Consider the following 19,753-nt stretch of genomic DNA (forward strand, 5'->3'; position numbering starts at 1 on the left):
CAAAAATAAACACAATCGCAGACCGGCGTCTGGAAAACACGAAAGAGTCCGCCGGGCCTCTAGAAACTTCCGAGGTGGGCAAGGTGCAAACACGGAGGGCATGGAAAGGTGGGGTTCACCAAGAGGGAGGCCGCAGAGAAAACTCGCTACGATTTTTGAAGGCCGTAAAGTAAATAAGTTAGGAACCAGAACAACGCGCTCGGCCAACAACTTGTAAAGGAGATGCAGCAAAATCCTCCACACAGTCTAGCTCGTGTCCTCAAGAAGCTCGCGGGCCGGCAAGCCCGTCCCAGCATTCTTTGCGCCGCGCGGGAGAAAGCCCTGCCTTGCTTGGGCCCCTTCGGCCACCGTCGGCTCTGAGTTGCTATGGAAACCCAGCTTCCATCACTATGTCGTTACAAGAAGCCCGTCAGTCGCGGGTGTTTGTCGAACTGGTTCCCTGGACTGATCGGGGCCGAGAGAACAATCTAGTCTCGGGCGGGGAGACGCTACCCGCCCTCCGCCGCCCTCTGTCCTCAGCACAGGCCCAAACTTCCAGCCGGGAGGTGCACGTAAGCGGCACCGCCGAGGTGTCTGCCAGCCCCGACCGGGCGCAGGTGGCGGTGCGGGTGAGCAGCACCAAGGAGGCGGCGGCCGAGGCCAAGAAGAGCGTTTGCCGCCGCCTGGACTACATCACGCAGACCCTCCAGCAGCAAGGCGTGCAGGTGAGAGCTCCGCCGGGGAGGTGTTTGGAGCCGGACTGCAGAAACGCGGAGACCGGGGTGCTGACCGGGACGCGCCCCTGGGGCGGGGGTTGGGGGCGTGCAGGGTATTGAACGTCTGGGGCACCTTTGTCCCATCGGCGTAACAGGGCTCGGCTCAAGGACCTGGCAGAGTGACTCTCTGGCCCGTCCTTCTAGAGGAAAGCAATTATTTGCCGCCGTGATTTATACAATAAAAGAATGCAGATTGAGTGGGAGTTTTTCGGCGATATTTGCTGCAGTAGTTTGGCATGCCTTTCCTAACATAATACCACTCCCTGCCATCCCACACTCCTTTCCCCACCTTTAATAAAACATACCACTCTGTGTTTATCACTTAACTTGTCTCTCCTCCATATTCTAAACCTCTCTGGAGCAGAGACCATTTTATCTCTTGTTTGCTTTGCATTCATGGGTTATGTTTCATACACATCACATAATGTATACTTAGAAAATGGTTTTGAAATGAATGAAAGAAAAAAATGAACGAAGAACTAGATGAATAAACTATTAGTTCAGCTCTCTTACCGATCATGTATAGTTTTACAGTCATATATAATTTTACATGAGAAGGCATAACTCTCATTTTTAGTGTTGTTTCTATGGAAAAATAGTTTAAAGTTCTAAGTAGTATTTACTTATTCAACCATCAAACATTTATTAAACATTCCCTATCACTGTTCTTTTTTAAATAGCTTGAACATAATGTGTAATTATTCTGTTTTCTGGTTTCTGTGTTCCCCTCATAGGCTGTAAACGCCAATATTTGTCTGTTCATAATTGATTTTTTGATAGATGTGTAATGAATGCCTCAGGCATGTTGCTAGGCATCAGAAACAGAGAATGAGTAAAACTTTGGCACTGTGCTGAAGGAGTCTCATTATAGGAATAGATTAATGTGTAGTGTTGTGATGAAAGTATGTACGTGTTATAATACAGCAGATTAAGAAAGGAAATTATGCACATTTTACATGAGGAATTCCAGAAAGATTTCATAATGGAAGTGACATTTGTGTCAAATCTTAAACAGTGACTGAAGGGAAAGCATTCCAGTTCCACACCAGAACGCAGCACGTATGTGTGTTCAGAGCACTCGATGCAGTTCAGTAGGACTAGGACACACGCGTGCCTGGAGAAAATGGACAGGGATGAAGAGACAGAACTGAAGAAGAAAGCTGTAGGCAGAGCATGGAGGAAGGCCTTGTGTGCCGTACTGAGGGGCTGGGTATTATGGATAATTAAAAACTGCTTACTATTGCTAGACCTTTTACAAATGTTATCTCATTTGATACCCCCTCCCACTGTATGAGTGTGGTATTTCAGTTGCTGTTTTACAGATGAGAACTCTCAGGACCGCAGTGATTATTGGCAGGTAGCTTGCCCAAGGTCATACAAGTAGGAAGTGACAGAGTTTAGAGTCCAGTCAAGAACTTTGACCTCAAAGCCCATGCTCTTTAACCACCATAACACGTTGCTGCTTTATTGTGTTGGCAGCAGGTAATCGAGTTTCAGGTGGAGAACATAGCAGATGCTGTCGATACCCCACTTTTGTATCCCTTGGCACTTCACGTTTGTGTGCATGCAGGCCCAGCTTTCATCCTCCAACACTTGTGAATTCTTTGACAACTTTCCCTGGCTGCAGGAATTCACTCCACCTACAGGTCGGCCAGCCAGTAGTGCCAGAAAATTAACATCCCCTCCCCCTGCTCCAGCAGCCTTCAACTAACAGCTGAAGGGAGTGTGTGGACAGAGACCCCAGATTCCTCACCCTTGGGCAGGATAACTCTGAGGCATGTGTTTTACCCCAGCACCCAGAGTTTCTCTGCAGGAATGAGTTGCAGTTGCCCACAGTGGGGACTGCTTGACAACATACCCTTTAATGGCTTTCTTTTGCTCTCTGTTTCTCTTCCTCCGCTGCTTTGGTGTTTCTTGGCATCAACTTAAAAATTAAGTGCTTGTATTCAAATCCTTGTCTCAGAATCTGTTCCTGAGTACATCCAAATTAAGATGGGGAGTAGTAGGAACAGATTGAACATGTATGAGTTGGCTTCAGTTTTCCATTATTAAAAATGATGACAAAATTAATATTCTTGTTGTTAGGTATTTTTACATGTTCTTAATTATGTTCTTTTGATATTAATTCATGGCTTATGGATATTTTTAAGGCTCATGAAAAATTAGGAAGATGCATTTACATCTTCACTAGAAATACATCCTTGGCACAGTGAATTTTTAACTTTGCCAATTCAATAATCAAAAAAAGTTACTGTTATTTCTTATGCTTTTTTTCTTTACATTTGAGGTTAAACATTTTTTCATGTAAACTGCCAGTTCACAATACTTTGTCCATTTTTCTGTTGTCTTTTCTTTATTAATTTATGGGAACTTTATAAAAATTAAGATTATCAATAACTCTACCTCTCTCATATACTGCAGAAATTTTCCCAATTTCATATTTGCCATGTAACTTTGTTTACCGTATTAAATGTTCAGAATTTTAAAGATTTTTTTTTAGCCAAATTCATTCATCTTTTCTGTATGTTTTCTGCCTTTGGTGTAATGCATATTGGGTCCTTCCGAAGTCTGAGGCTGTGTAGCCATTGACTAATATTTCCTGAATTTTTTAGGGACCCTTCATAGGTCTCATTTCCTGCAACCACATAAAAATAAAAACTCCTATGTTCACTCTAAATGGACAACCAAAACTTGTCTTTGTGGCCAGGGAAATGTCACGTACTAATTAGATTAGATTTGGATTGCTTTTTTTTTTTTTTAACCTAACCCTGTGGCAAGTTAGATGTGATAATCCTGAATGGTTTAGACCTGTCAGGGCTTACCCTGAACCACAGAGTTACTGCACAGAGAATAGGGGCAGAATGTATGACGTGAGGACTTCATAGTATTTGTTGTGCCTGTTGTTTTGAAATGTTACCAGTATTATATTTGCAATATTCAGACATTCTTTATTCAGAATTCTAGTTCTTTTGATCACCTTGTTTTGTACCTGTATTAGTACAACATTAAATTATTATATCTTTGTAAAACACTTGTAGGGCAAGTTCTCCCCTCATTGCTCTTCTACTGAAAAGGTTTCCTGTTTGCAAGGGGCATGTTCAGTGACATCATGAGGATACAATCAGAAAATCCAGACAGTGGAAAAGTCTACATTTTATTCTACAAGTTAAAGATCTGTTCATATTTTGCATTGTTCATACATTAATTTCAGGAGAATTGCTGATTTTACACTGTTTGTTCTAGTCCATTTATTCAAACCTTTTTTCTGTAACCTTTTATGGTTTCTTTTGTTTAGCCTCTCTCTGTAAGGCTCTTTCTACAATAACATGGTTTTTATGGCTATTTTAAAATGTTACTTTGCTCCTTTCATAGATTTAATATAGTTATTCTTGTATTGACCATTCTGTCTTTTAAAACTGTCCTTTACATTTAAATATAAAGTAGCTTTTTAGTAGCTTACTCGGGAAAACTTAATAGACTAGGCTGGTATATTTTAATGTTTTTCAGTGCATACCCAGTATGGCAGGATTTCCCTGTCTCAGCACTATTATTGACATCCTGGACTAAAAAATTCCTTGTGAGGGACTGTCCTGTGCATTGTAGAATATTTAGCTGCATTCCTCAGCCCTGCTCATCAGGTGACCAGCTTGTCCCAGTTTACCTGGGACTGTACCAACTTTACAACTGAAACCCCCATGTCTTAGGAACCTCCGTCATTTCCTGGTAAACCGGGACATTTGTTCATCTTGTCCAATCACTACATCATAGCAGTGTACTCTCCCTACCCCACTGTGACAAATCTATCTCCGGACATTAGTAAATGTCCTGTGAGGGGGAAAAGCACCCTCTGGTCGAGAACCACTGCTTTATAGGTAAATAAAAATCACATACTTTATGTAGGATGCCACTAGCTAAACACAACCAGGAATGTATCTACAGTGAAACAAATTGAGGTTTATTTAGCATGATGTGGCAAAGAATGCATCTCAAAAAACCTTAGGAGTGTTTCAGAAAGGAGGAATAAGGAGGGACCTCTTAGGGTTTTGGACTTGTGCTGTGAGTGGTTCTAAGGAAGGAACAGTGAAGTAGGGGCAGTTTGGTGATTGGCTATTGTATTCATTTTTTTCATAGGAAACCCAGAGGATTAAAGTTGGGCTAGAGTTGGCTTACATAAAGGCAGCAATCAAGTAGAGAAAGAATGTTAATCACTTTTGTTGTTGCAGTTCAGTTAGTTTTTGTTAGAAACTTTGTTTCTGTCTGTGTCCTGTTGAAAAGCATTTATATTCTGCTTAAAACTTCTCAGTCTGATTGCCAACAGGCAGTTTTTATTTCCCCAATCCCTTTAATATTATTTGGAATTTCAGTGTTTACCAACTATGTGACTACATTTATAAGCAAGGTAACTGTCTTGCATATATTGCTTTCAAACTACACTAATTTGCTCTAAGAATCACTAGGATAAACTAAAGAAGTATTTTATTACTTCTGAGAATTTTTTCTTCTTCAGAGAGAACAGCACTAGGGATATACATGCAATTCAGTAGAGACAGGAAAACCTTTTCAACAGTTGGTGCCATAACAGTTGAATGTCCATGTGCAAAATGTGAACCTCAGCGTGTACGTCACACCTCATACAAAAATGTGTTCAAAATGGATCGTAGACCTAAATGTAAAACATAAAGAAAGAAGAAAGTAAAGGCGAAAATCTGTGTGACCTTGGGTTTGAAAATGACTTTTTAGACACATTACCAAAAGCACAATCCATGGAAAACAAAAAAATAAATTGGACTTGATCAAACTTAAAAAAACTTTTACTTTGTGAAAGTAATCATTAAGAAAATGAAAAGACAATCTAGTTGCCAAAACTTGGAAGCAACCAAGATGTCCTTCAGAAGATGAATGGATAAAGACACTGTTATACATCCAGACAACAGAATGTTATTCAATGTCAAAATGAAATGAGCTATCCTGCCATGATAAAAAATGGAAAAATTTAAATGGAAGTTACTGAGTGAAAGAAGCCAATCTGAAAAGGCTACATACTGAACTGTTTCAACTATATGACATTCTGGAAAAGGCCAACTATAGAGACATTAAAAAGATCAGGGGTTGGGGCAGAAGGAGAAATAAAGAGATAAAGCACAGGGGATTTTTAGGGTGCTGAAAATACTCTGTGTGCTACAGTAATGGTGGGTACATATCATTATATATTTGTCCAAACCCTCAGAATATACAGCACCAAGAATGAGCCCTAATGTAAACCGTGGACTTTGGTTGATCATGATGTGTCATAGGTTCATTAGCTGTAACCATTGTGCCACTCTGGTGGGGGATGTTGATAATGGTGGAGGCTGTGCATGTGTGGGTGCAGGAAGCAAATGGCAAATCTCTCTCTGTGCTTTCCACTTAAATTTGCTGTGAGCCTAAAAGTTCTCTGAAAAAATAAAGTCTTTTTTAAAAAGACAGTCCACAGACTGGGGGAAAATATTTGTAAATTACATATCTGATAAAGGACTTGCATCAAGAATATATAAAGAACTCAATTCAATGATAAGAAAACAAGTAGCTCAGTTAAAAAGCACAAAATATCTGAACATATACTTCACTAAAGAATATATGCAGATGGCAAGTAAACACATGAACAGATCCTCAACATTATTTGAGAACTTATGTTCACGTATAAATTTGCACACAAATGTTTATGGCGGTTTTATTCATTGCTAAAACTAAAACTTTAGAACTTGGAAACAATCAAGATGTCTTCAGCAGGGGACTGGATGACTAGTACATCCGTGCATTGGAATATTACTCAACAACAAAAAGGTACAAGTTATTGATTCACAGAACAATGTGGATGAATCTTAGATACATATTATAAGTGAAAGAAGCCAGATCCAAAAAGGTTTCTATTTTATGATCCATTCATGTGACATTCTGGAAAGGAAAAACTGATGAATCAGTGGTTAACAGGGGTTGTTGGATGGGAAAGTGTCATATCAAGTAGTCATATCAAGGAGATGCACAGAGGAACGTTTCAAGCAAAAGAACTATTCTGTGTGGTACTAGAGTGGTGAATACATCTGTCAAAACCCATAGAACTATAAATCACAAAGAGTGAACATTAATATATGCAAATTGAAAAAAAGGTTCAATTCCAGGACAGAATCCAGATTGTGACAAATGAACCTCACTTTATTATAAATAATGATGTAACTGCACTGAACGTGGGGGTGGGAGGTGAGAGGTATATCCTAAGTAAGTCTGGAAAATTATGTTTTACTAGAAACTAAGGATAAAGATGAACGATTCATAAATACTATACTCTTGTTGGTAAATTTGTTTTCCAACAGGTTACTGGTTAACAGTTCTGAAACTGCTTTATATGTATTCTAGGCTTGAAATATAAGTGGTTGGTGGGTTATCGGAGCCAGATTTCTCACTGTTGGAGAGGAAAATTATAGGTAAGGGAGGAAGGTTAGAATGAACTCTGTGGTTCTTAATTAGAGTTGGAAACACCAGTGTGAACTCATGTTTAGCTTAGTACATGTACAGCTGGATAGAGAAACAGTTGCAGATATTTGTGTATATGTGAGTTTGAACATGTATATACATTATCAAACTCTGTCCACTGAGAGGACCTATAAGGAATGACACTTGAGTAGTGATGCACATTCTAAACACCCAGGTCTTGGTTCCAAATACCAGTCTCAAAGAAAAGATGCTAGGCTTCTTAGTAAAGTCGCTGACTCTAGGGCTGGGCAGGGAGACCACCACGTGAGCCTGTAGGATCTTGCACCACAAAGTAAGGAAGTACTGAAAAAATTAAAAGATAGTAGTATGTCAAGGGGATATAGGAGCCAACCTGAAAGAAACCTCAATAGCCAAAGCTAGAATAATTTAAGCAAAAAAAAAATAATGTAGTATATATTGAGTGAATATGGGCTGGACTTAGTGACTTGTCTTCGATAGTTAAAGTGTGGAAAGGGAAAAACAGTAACTGCAGTGAAGAAAACTGGCAGGCATTACCTTAACCAAGTGATCGTGGTTAACGTTACGAGTGATGTCACGTGGATATCGTGTACCCCCTGATACGTTGTGATGAGAAGGACAGTTCACCTCTGTGGTATTCTTTCCTAAAACCTATAAGCCTGGTCTGATCATAAGAAAGAACCATCAGACAAACCCAAATTGAGAGATATCCTGCAAAATACCTGAGCAAATCTTTCAAGGTTATGAAAAACATGAAAAGACTAAGAAATTCTCTTAGATTAGAGGAAGCTAAGGAGACATGAATTAATGCAATGTGGTGTCATGGATTGGATCCTGGAATAGTAAAAGAACATTAATAGAAAAATTGATGAAATGCAAGTGAAGTTTGGAGTTTAGTTAATGGTATGTACCAGTGTTGTTTTTTTAGTTTTGACAGATGTACCATGGTAATGTAAGATGACAACATCAGAGAAACCTGAAACTGGGGTATACAGAACTCTGTACTGTCTTGATGACTCTGCTGTAGATTTTAAAATTTTCTTTAAAAAGTTTACTAAAAGGTTACAGAACAGAATGTATAATACAATTTCATTTATGAAAAAGTCTGTACATAGATCTAGATATGTTTATATGCATTGATAGATGATTTAATTAAATGTTTACTGAAAAAGGTTTGGAGACAATAATTACTTTCCTTGCTCTTTTCTCTAGTATTAGATTTTCCTTAATTAGCCTATGTTATTTTTATAAAAACAGTAGCACTGTTAACTGCAACAATAAAAGATATTTTCTTTTCAGCTACCCTTCCTAATATTATTTCTCTAATAATTTTTCAGTCAGAAGTTTTATATGTATTTATCAAGTGAAGTGAGGGGAAAAATATGAAATGAGATATCCAAGGAAATAGAAGATATGTTTATATGCATAAAAGAATATTAAATGACAGAAAAGTTCAAGTTTCATGTTTTCAAATTCAAGCAGTATATACATTACTCTTTTATATTTATCTGTATTCTAAATTTTCTACAATGAACAGGTATTACCTTTACCATTAAAAAGATGCATTAATATTTTCATGTTAGTGACAGACATCAGAACTATAATTGGAACTTAAGTTTAAAATTTCAGGTTAAAGCTCTTTAAAGTTTCCCAGATCATAAAAATGACTTGAAATTAATTTATATCTTAAATTCAGGTGCAGCTACATACCCTAAAAAAAACTTATAATTAAATCATTAGTGTGTATAATAATCTTTATTTAGTATATATATTTTAAAAGATAAAAATTTATAAAACAGAAGTTCTGCCTGTCCTCAAGGATGAAAGTAGGTCAATAATTCATTGCAATAAATTTTAAAACAGTTTTGAAAAATAAATGAGAAATTTAACTTTTTTGCCAGAATTATGTACCCTGTATTATTTACCCAGAGACTCAAAGAGCATTAATATTCCTTTTCTAAGAATAGACTGGCTTGGGTCCAGTATTTCAGGAAACATCATAATAGTATAGACCTACGTTGCTGAGTGCCTTCCACGTCACTTTATTTACAACATCTCATTAAATCGTCAAAGTAATTTTATGTAGTATAACTTAATTTTATAAATGTGGAAGCCAAGCCTCAAAAAACTTGAGTAACTTGCCCAAAGTTGCATACTACAGATATTCAGTAAATTTGTATTATTTGTAAATTAAACATTTTTAAAAACTCTAATACTCCTACAACATTCAGAATCCTTTATGTACAAATAATTCCTCGTATATATACCACCCTAAGTTCATACTTTTTGTATAAACTAAGGCAAAAATTACTACAAATGGAGTGACAATTATGATGAAATTTTCAGCAAATATTTGTAGATTTCTGAATTTATTTTATGTTACTTTTAAGGCTTAAAAACCAGGCAAACCAGTTCTTTCTTTGTACTTTGTCATTCTGATTTTAACAAGTTCAGGTTTCTACTTTATGTTTTAGCGTAATTGTCTTTAGTGGCCAAACGTTTAGTAATCATACTCTTGTACTTTCTGTTTCAGTCAGAAAATGTAACTGTGACAAAGGATTTTAAAAGAGTAGAAAGTGCTTATCACATGGAAGCAGAGGTATGTACTTACCTTAACAAATAATTGGAAACAGCATGACTTTGTGGGGACAATTTGCATTTATTTTTACTCTTAAACTCAATGTATAGGAGAAATGCTTCTCATGGTATTGAAAAAAGATCATTTTTCTCAAAATCATTTTTTGGTGTTAACATAGCTGGGTGAGCTTTCAGAATAAATTTAATGAGATTTAAGAGAAATTGTTTTGAAATGGATTAAAAATAGCAAGGGGGAAGTAGCATCTAATTGCCACTTGAATAAAATTTTAGTAATGTTAACACCTAGTGTGCAGGAAACACTATAGGAGAGAGATTTCTTCTCCTAATAAAAAGCAAACTAATAAAGTGATAGCATAAAGAATTGAAACACTTTTCAACATTCTTTTGTTTCACAATGCAATTTTATTGTGTTATGTTAAGGCTTATTTAAAAATAAAAATTCCTCAACCTTTGCATAAATTAAAAAGAATAAAATACTTTCATACAGTCAATTAATGACAGCATTCAGTTCCTACAACTGCCAAGCCTTTTGCTTATTCTTCAAGATTTTATTATCAGGATTTTATGAAATCAGAGTATGTTACACGTAGTTGTGGTTAGTTACAAGACTGCTGTCTGTTTCTGATTCCAAGCATCTTGGGGTCTGTGCTTAGTCCATGCTGCTTTTTTGCCACAGGAAGCAAACAGAAATGGGGTTAGAGTAGTGGAATCTTGTTTGTCTAATCAGGGAATCTTTAGAGGTAGAAAATACCTCAGAAAATCACCTAGTCCTACCTTCAGGCAGACAATGTATTACTTTTCTAACGTTAAGGATGTGACCATAGGCTTAGATCGCTTAGGCTCAGACTTCTCAAAGATCGTATTACAAGACTTAGAGTGGAAATTAGAATCCTGGCTTCTTACCTCTTCCACAACACACTATTGTCCCAATACTTACTTACCTAGTTTTGTGATTTCTCCAATTAAAATTTAACTATCTGAAGGCATTTTTAAAAATACTCACGAGGATTTTAGGGAACCATTTGGCAAATGTCATTCTGTAGCATGGGGGACCAAAAAGTACCTTTCCAAACAGCATGGAGAGTGGTCTGGTAAAATTTGATATTATGGAGGTCACAGGCTGGGAGTTGGTCTAGCACTCCCAGTAGTTACTACCTGTTGGGACTTCAGGATGTAGTGAACACAGGTGGGCTCAGGTCATGTGTCAGTGGGGTTTGCTGTGGGGGTGCACCAGGAAGTAAGGAGGAAAAGAAACAGTCCCAGCAAACACACAGCCAGGCTTCATGGAAAACTGAAATGTTTCTTTAGACTGGGTTGTTCTAGGGACTGACCCACCAGCTACACAATGTGTGCTTGTTGTAAGACATGGCTTACATGAGGACTTGGCTGAACTCTGCTCCTCTTCCTTTTCTGTGCTTACCTTTCTAATGTCTTGTATTCAAATTTTTAGGAGAGAAACTAATTATGTTTTATATAGGGCTCCTTGGTAGCCAGACCTCTTACATAATGCAGTCCAGAACATCATTGCTCTTAAGTCAGCACCGCTAGAGGCCAGGACAGGAGGGTCACAAGGTACAAAGTATGTCAACCTCTGCATAAAGAACAACTTGTGGCTTTGTGGCTATAGCTGTAGTGAACATTAAATCCTAATGTCTAACTTATAGCAATATTCTCATGGATAGTTAAATATATAGAATAAGATTAGATGGTAAAACACTGCTTTTCACATAGTATCTGAAATTTTCATCCTGAAAGGCACTTTAGAGATTCTCTTTCTAACCTCCCACCTACCCTGCTGCTTCTCCTTATTTTAAAGGTAAGAATATTGAAAGTTAGAAATTATCTGAATGACTTCTTTAAGGGTGGGTAAGTGGTATGTCTGGGGAGAGGGAGCTGGATTAAAACCTTGACTTTGCCATTCCTGTATCTCTGTTCTTTTCACTTCCCGTGTTTTTTTTGTTACAATCTCAGTGTTTGGAGGGATTTTTAAAAGCCTGGGGTAATATAGGCATTCAATTAGAAGTCTGTTAAATGGAGAAAGAAGTATAACCACTCATGTAGTTTTCCCCCCCCTTTTCCTTGCATGTTTCCATGTGTCAGGTGTTTAATCTTTTTTTAACTCTTCATTTTTGTTGTGAAATATTTTATATGTCAATAGATATGAGCATAAAAAGCCAATTCCATTTTCAGACATCTAATCTATACAAACTTTTCTAACATTAAATCAGAATTGACTCATGAGTACTCATCCATTATAATAGTGTACCTCTCCAAGAACAAAACAATACTAATATTTCTTCCTTGAAATACATACTTTAAGCTGTATCATATTGATGCTACTTTTTTCTTCACCAAGTGTAAGAATCTCCGGTTTCTTTGGCCATTTCTTATATAGCAAACTCTTTCTTTAGTTAACCGGTTTCCTCCTAAGGCATCTACAACTATGGTGTCCTAACTGTGGTTCCATATTAAAGAAAGATGATTATCTTCCTTATTCTGGAATGTTTATTTGTAATAACACACAAAAGTCTGAACTAACTTTTTGGCACTTGCATCACATTGTTCCCTTCTGTTGAGTTTACAGTCATAATTAATGATTAAAACAAAAAGTGTCTTTCTCACTTGTGGCTTTTAAATCATATTTCTCCTACCTTATACTCTGTTATTGCTGTTTAAAAATGAAGTGTGGGATTTTACATTTATCTCCATAAAATTTTACCCACAAGATTTGATCTATATTTCCAGCCTGTTAGGATCTTTTTAGATCTTGATTTTATCAAACATTGTTTATTCTTAGTCCTGTCAGCTTTATGTCACCTTCTGATTTGATCATCAGTGTATCCACCTATGTAATTCACAGAAATATTCAGTAGCATTAATCAGCTATGACCTTAACCAACAATGTTGCCATTAAACTGTATGTCAGTATATCCTAAGACTTGTCTAATTATTTATGTAAAATATAAACCCCATATGGCTACAGTATTTCTCTGGTAACTTACCAACCAGGAAGTCAAGTTAAGGATATCATGACTAGCTTTTAATGATCTCAGATTTACATGCTCAATAGACTGGCCTTTGGATAGAAATAATTTGTCAGAGTTTCAGAAAGTAGAGATTAGAAGGAGAGTATAGAATTGGTGAACTTCACTCTCAGGAATCGAGCAAAGTTAGAAATCAGTTAGGTTTTCTACTTAACATCTCAGCAAAGAAACTCATTATAACTAGAGTCTGAATGTATGATTCCAGGGATGTTACAAAATTTTAGTCTTAAATTCCTGTGTCCTTATTTGGTTATTCCCTGAATGCCTTCCTGAAGGACCATTAAAGTGAGAAAGCCCTGTACACTTTTCTTCAGAGACAGGAACAAAGAAGCCAGGGAGACTTAAGAGGTCAAAAAAGAATAGGTTGTGGCAATATCAAAGAGAAAAACAAAGCATGCAAAGTCCTTGAGGGATATGGCAAGGGAGCAGAATGAACCAAAAGACATCAAAAAAAAAAAAAAAGAAAGAAAAAAGAAAGAAAATCCAGAATAGAATCCAGACTGTAACAGATTAACCTAACTCTTATTACAAATGAATGATACAGCCTCAGGGATGTTGGAATTGTCAGACTGAGAATTTAAAACAAATATGATTAATATGCTTAGAGCTCTAACGGATAAGTAGACACTATGCAAGAACACATGGGCAACATAAGGAGAGACATTGAAATCCTCAGACCCAAAAAGAAATACTAGAAATCAGAATCACTGTAACAGATCAGAAGAATGATTCTGATGAGCTTTTTATGGTAGACGTTTTATGGCAGCTGAGGAAAGAATCCCTAGGCTTGAGGGTCACAATAGAAACCTCAAAAACTGAAGAAGGAAAAAAACCCTCAAAAACTGAAAAGCAAAAAGAACAAACACTGGAAAAAAAAAAAAAAGAAGAAAGAAACAAAGAAAGAAAGCCGAGAATATCCAAGGACTGTAGAACAACTGTAGAAAGTGTAACATACACATACTGGGAGTACCAAAAGGAAAAGAGAGGGAGGAATAGAAGAAATATTTGAAACAGTAATGACTGAGAATTTCCTCAATAAATGCCCAAAAAAGAACTCTATAGCTGGGCATATTATTTTCAAACTGTGGAAAATCAATGATAAAGAAAAAATTGGGAAAGAAACAAGAGGGAAAAAACACCTTACTTGCAGAGGAAGAAAAATAAGAACTATGTCTGAATTTTCTTCAGAAACCATGCAAGGAAGGAGAGAATGGAGTAAAATATTTAAAGTGTTGAAAGGAAAAAAATACCCAACCTAGAATTCTCTACAGTGTGAGATGATGCTTCAAAATTGAAGGAGAAATAAAGATTTTTCTCACACGAACAGAAATTGAGGGAATTTGTTGCCATTAGGACTGCCTTGCAACAAATATTAAAAGTTCTTTAGTTAATGTATGTTTTGCCCTAGATTTTCTTTTTAGCAGAGAAGTGGGCCAAGCAAGTGGGACAGGTGGCTCATGCTCAAAAGACCCAAACCCTGAATGTGTTCTATCTTGGTGAAGGTTCTATTAGAGCTTGAAAGAATTCTGTTTTTGGAGGAAGTAACCTATAGATGTCCATTATCCAGTCAGTTGATGGTATTGTTGAGTTCAGCCATGTCCCTAGTGATTTTTTGCCTGCTGGATCTATTTCTGATAGGGGGCTTTGAGACTCCAGCTGTGACAGTGGATTCATCTGTTTGTCCTAGCAGTTCTACTAGTTTCTGCTTTATGCAGTTTGACACTCTGTTGTTAGGGGCATACATGTGAAGGATTGTTATGTCTCTTGGAGAATTGCCCCCATTATCATTACATAATAACCCTTCTTTACCCCGAATAACTTCTTGCTGTGAGGTCTGCTCTGTCTGAAATTACAGTAGTGACTCTTAGTTTCTTCTGATTAGCGTTAGTATGATTTTTTTTTTCTGTGGATTCACTTTTAAGCTATATATGTCTTTATATCTAAAGTGGCTATTTCATAGACAGCGTGTAGTTGGGCAGTGTTTTTTGATCCACTCTGACAGTCTCTGTCATTTAATTGATATGTTTAGACTGTTGATCAAACATTCAAAGCATTACTGATATAATTAGATTAATATCCACCACATTCTTTACTGTTATATTTGTTGCCCTTACTCTTTTTTCTTAGTTTGGTCTTCCACTCTTTTTTCTGCCTTTTGTGATTTTAATTGAGTATTTCATGATTCCTGTGTTTCTCCTTTCTTAGCATATCAGTTGTATTTTTTAAAGCTTTTTTAGTGATTTCCCTAAACTATGCAATACATATTTACTACTAATTGAAGTCTACTTTTAAATAACACTGTACCTTTTCATGGGTTTTGTAAGTACCTTATAATAACAAAATAATTCTAATTCCTCCCTCCCATCTCTTGTGTCATTACTGTCATTCATCTCACTCACACACTAGCATACATGTGTATATGTAAGAAATATACATAAGCAGACATAATTGAATAGATTGTTGCTGTTACTTTGAACAAACTGTTATCCATTAGATCAATTAAGAATGAGAACAATAAAAGTATTTTACCTTCACTTATTCCTTCTTTGATGTTCTTCCTTTCTTTATGTAGATCTAAGTTTCTGATCTATATTATTTTCTTTCTTTCTAAAGAACTTCTTTTATTATTATTATTTTTAATGGAGGTCCTGGAGATTGAACCCAGGACCCTGTGCATGCTAAACATGAGCTCTACCATTCTATACCCCTCCCCCTAAAGAATATTCCATGTTCATGGATAGAAAGATTCAATATGGTCAAGATGTCATTTCTTCCAAACTAGATCTATAGATTTGATGCAGTCGCAATCAAAATCCCAGTAAGTTATTTTGAGGATATTGAAAAAAATGTCTCAAGTTTATATGGAGAGGCAGAGGTCCCAGAATAGCCAGCACAATACTGAAGGAAAAGAACACAGTTGGAGAAACGACACTACCTGACTTCAGGACTTACTCTAAAGCTACAATAAACAATACAAGGTAATAGTGTTTGAGGACTAGACAGACGTATCAGTGGAACAGAATGGAGTGCGAAGGAAGACTCCGTATAATCAGCCGATCTCTGAGAAAGGAGCAGAGGCAGTGTAATGGGGCAAAATCGTCTTTTCACTAGTTGGTGGTGGAACAACTGAACATCCACATACAAAAACAAATCTACACCCTCCCACCCTTCAGAAACATTAACACAGACCTTATTGTAGACCTAAAAGTAAAACACAAAACTATAAAACTCCTAGAAAATAACAGAAGAAAACATAGAAGACCTTGAGTATCACAATGACTCTTTAGACACAACACCAAAGGCATGATCTATGAAAGAAATAATTGGTAAGCTGCACTTCATTACAATTAAAAACTTCTGCTCTGTGAAAGACAATATCAGAAGAAGGATAAGAAAGTCACAAACTGAGAGAAAATATTTGCAAAACACACTCACTTTAAAGGGCTGTTGTCCAAAGTATATAAAGAACTCTTAAAACGCAACAGTAAGAAAAAAATATTTGAATAAGCCAAAGACCCTAACACATGCCTCACTAAAGAAGATACATAGATGGCAAGTAAGCATATGAAAAAGATGTTCCACATCATATGTTATTGGGCAAATGCAAATTAAAACAAAAATGAAATGTCACTACACACTTACTAGAATGGCCAGAATCAAAAATTGGTCAGTCTAATTTATCATATTAACAAAGTAAAAAAGATACCATATGATCATCTCAATACATGAAGGAAAAACATAAAACAAAATCCAACAATCATTCCTAATAAAAATTCTCAGCAAACTAGGAATAGCCGGGAACTCCCTCAAACTGATAAAGGGGAATGTATGAAAAAATCTACGACTAACATCATGCTTATCGATGAAGCACTGATTGCTTTGTGCCTAAAATCAGGAACAAGACAAGGGTATCTACTCCATGACTTCTATTCAGCATTGTACTTGAAGTGCTAGCCAGTGCAGTGAGGCAGAAAAAGAAATAAATATACATCCAGACTGGAAAGTAAGAAGTAAAAGTGTCTTTTATCATGGACGTGATCATTGCTGTAAAATCTTAATGGAACCTCCAGAAATCTATCAGAACTAGTAAACATCAAAAATACAAAATACCTAGGGACAAATCTGATTTTTAAAATATATAAAAACTTGTAGACTAAAAACTCAAACCACTGCTAAGAAATTAAAGACCTAAATAGAAGGAGAAGCACACCTTGTTCCTGATTTAAAAGACTCGGTATCATTAAGGTATCAGTTCTTCCTTAATTGATGTGTATTTAGATTCAGTGCAATCACAGTCAAAATCCCAGTCAGCTTTTTAAAAAATAGAAATTGACAAACTGATTATAAAAGACGTTATTTACTTAATATTGAAACCAGGTAGAACAACATGAGTCTTCACTGGATAACGTGATAAATGGCAACTGTTCTGTGTTGTACAAGGTGACTCAGGGGGTCATCTCACCCCTCTTTCTCTTTGCTACTCCAGCGTGCTCTCCAGTACCTGTCCTTTGTTTTACATACTGAGCTTGTGTAAAGTTACCTTAGAAGAAAAGATTTAGTTTTCTTCTATAAAAAGTTTTAAGATTACAGGTTTAAAGTATTGCTGTCTTATAAGAACTGCTTTCGTGTATTTAAAGGTAGAGGACATAGTGAAATAAATGAGCTTCCTCAAAGAGATCTGAAAATAACTATTGGAAGAAGAAACATACCTCAGTGACAGCAGAGAATTATGAAGTAATTACTGCTAATCAGGAAGCTTCCTAATGGCAAAGATGACAAAGGAGTCGTGAAACATTTATCAGAGTTAGAATTTAGCCAAATAAAAAAGTTGAAGGGGAAACCCTCCATTCACTTTCGTAAAAACTCCCTGACTGGCTTAAAATTAATTTTAAAATATTCAAGTCAATATTAGATAAAGTATAAAATTCATAAGCAAAAATAAATTTAATGACAAAATAGTTGTAAGTACTAAGTAGGCTTTTCTTACCTATTATGTACTATAAAATGACCTCATTGTAATGTGGCTCTACTTTTTTTAATTCACGTTTAGAGCAAAATTTGAAATGATGCATCAGACATGAAAATAACTTCAAGTGTCATTTCACTTACAGGTCTGCATTACATTTACTGAATTTGGAAAAATGCAAAATATTTGTAACTTTCTGGTTGAAAAGCTAGATAGCTCTGTTGTCATCAGCCAGCCCCAGTTCTATCATACTCCAGGTTCTGTTGAGAATCTTCGGTAAGTTAAGCACATCTTTAACTAAATTATCAATTAATTAAACAGAACTATTCAGTGCTGCTGTTCTTTGAATATCGTATTAATAATCTTTGCATTTAATTCCTAAGACGGCAAGCCTGTCTTGTTGCTGTGGAGAATGCATGGCGCAAAGCTCAAGGAGTCTGTAACCTTGTTGGCCAGACTCTAGGAAAACCTTTATTAATCAAAGAAGAAGAAACAAAAGAATGGGAAGGCCAAATAGACGATCACCAGTCACCCAGACTCTCAAGCTCTCCAACTGTACAACAGAAAATCAAAAGTGCAACAATACATGCTGCTTCCAGAGTATTTGTAACTTTTGAAGTAAAGGGGAAAGAGAAGAAAAAAAAACATATCTGAAATTCTGACCAAAATACATTGTATTCATATCTTTGTCTATTTTTATACTTTTTATAATGTTTGCTTTTTTCAGAATATATATATTGTACAGTATATAAAAGTGTTTCTCTTCTGAATCTGTCAACCCTTGAATATAGTTCCACAGAATACTTACGTTTAATTTCTATTCTCACAAACTTACTATGGGAAATACTCTTTGGAAATAAATGTGTTATACGTACACACTTGTATACTGACAGTTCATATAAGTGCATGTGTTAATAATTTTATATTTCTACCACAGGAAGAAATACACAGTTATTAACACGATTCTTAACATTTAATAAAAAAAATTAATGAGCAATACGTAACTTTTGATTAAAGGATAATGAGATATACTAAGAAAATATTTTGATGCCAGACATAAAAGACAATATAGGAACAAGCCTGTTTCTCCAGGACTCCTTTGATTATACCAGCACTCTCTGGTACAAATATAATGCAAGCCATATATGTAATTTAAAATTTCCTAGTAGACACATTTTTTTAAAAAGTAAAAAACAGTTGAAACTAATTTTAATACTGTTTTATTTAATCCAGTATATCCAAAATATTATCATTTCAGCATGTAGTCAATATTTAAAAATAATTAATGGATTTTTATATTCTTTTTATACTAATTTTTCAAAATCTAGTGTATATTTTATATTACAGCATCTATATTATATTACGTTATAATTATATTACATCTCAATTCAGATATTACATTTTCATCAGAAATACTTGATCTGTGTTTAAGTTTCCTCAAATGTAGTTGAAAAAAGATTCACCCACCCAGGTTGTTCCAGACATGCTTGAAAAACCTAGTAACTGGATCAAGTGTCAGTTTTTAAATTAAAATTTGTAAAAATTTGAAATTCAGTTTCTTGGTTGCACTAGCCACATTTCAGGGACTTGAAAGCCATGAATGGCTAAACGGCTGCTGTGATGGACAGTGCAGGTTTCTGCACTGAGAGCGTACTGATCCTTAGGACTGTTTGCGATGTGACAGCAAGTGCCTGTCACTGCTGCTGCACTACACCCCGTTGGCAGGTGTTGTCTGAAAGCCACCTGTTAACGCAGCACAGGCTTTCCTTTCCCCACCATACAGCTGGGTCCTAGGGTTTTTCCTTTGATATATCTTGATACCCAATTTCCCAATATTTCTTTCCTATAACATATTTCTACAAAAGTATGTAGTTTCCATTCCCATCTACTTTCAATGTAAA

At 36.1% G+C, this 19,753-nt stretch overlaps 1 protein-coding gene across 1 annotated transcript; it reads left to right on the forward strand.

Moving 5' to 3' along the window:
- Positions 1-334: 334 nt before the first annotated feature.
- On the forward strand, positions 335-18,726 carry IRAK1BP1 (interleukin 1 receptor associated kinase 1 binding protein 1). The gene is made up of 4 exons (XM_006214347.4): positions 335-704; positions 9,778-9,843; positions 17,998-18,128; positions 18,236-18,726. The coding sequence occupies exons 1-4, from the start codon at positions 390-392 to the stop codon at positions 18,504-18,506; spliced, it is 783 nt and encodes a 260-aa protein (XP_006214409.4). The 5' UTR covers positions 335-389; the 3' UTR covers positions 18,507-18,726.
- Positions 18,727-19,753: the final 1,027 nt, after the last annotated feature.

Source organism: Vicugna pacos, chromosome 8, assembly GCF_048564905.1.
Source record: "Vicugna pacos chromosome 8, VicPac4, whole genome shotgun sequence".
In the NCBI taxonomy this organism is placed as follows: Eukaryota; Metazoa; Chordata; class Mammalia; order Artiodactyla; family Camelidae; genus Vicugna; species Vicugna pacos.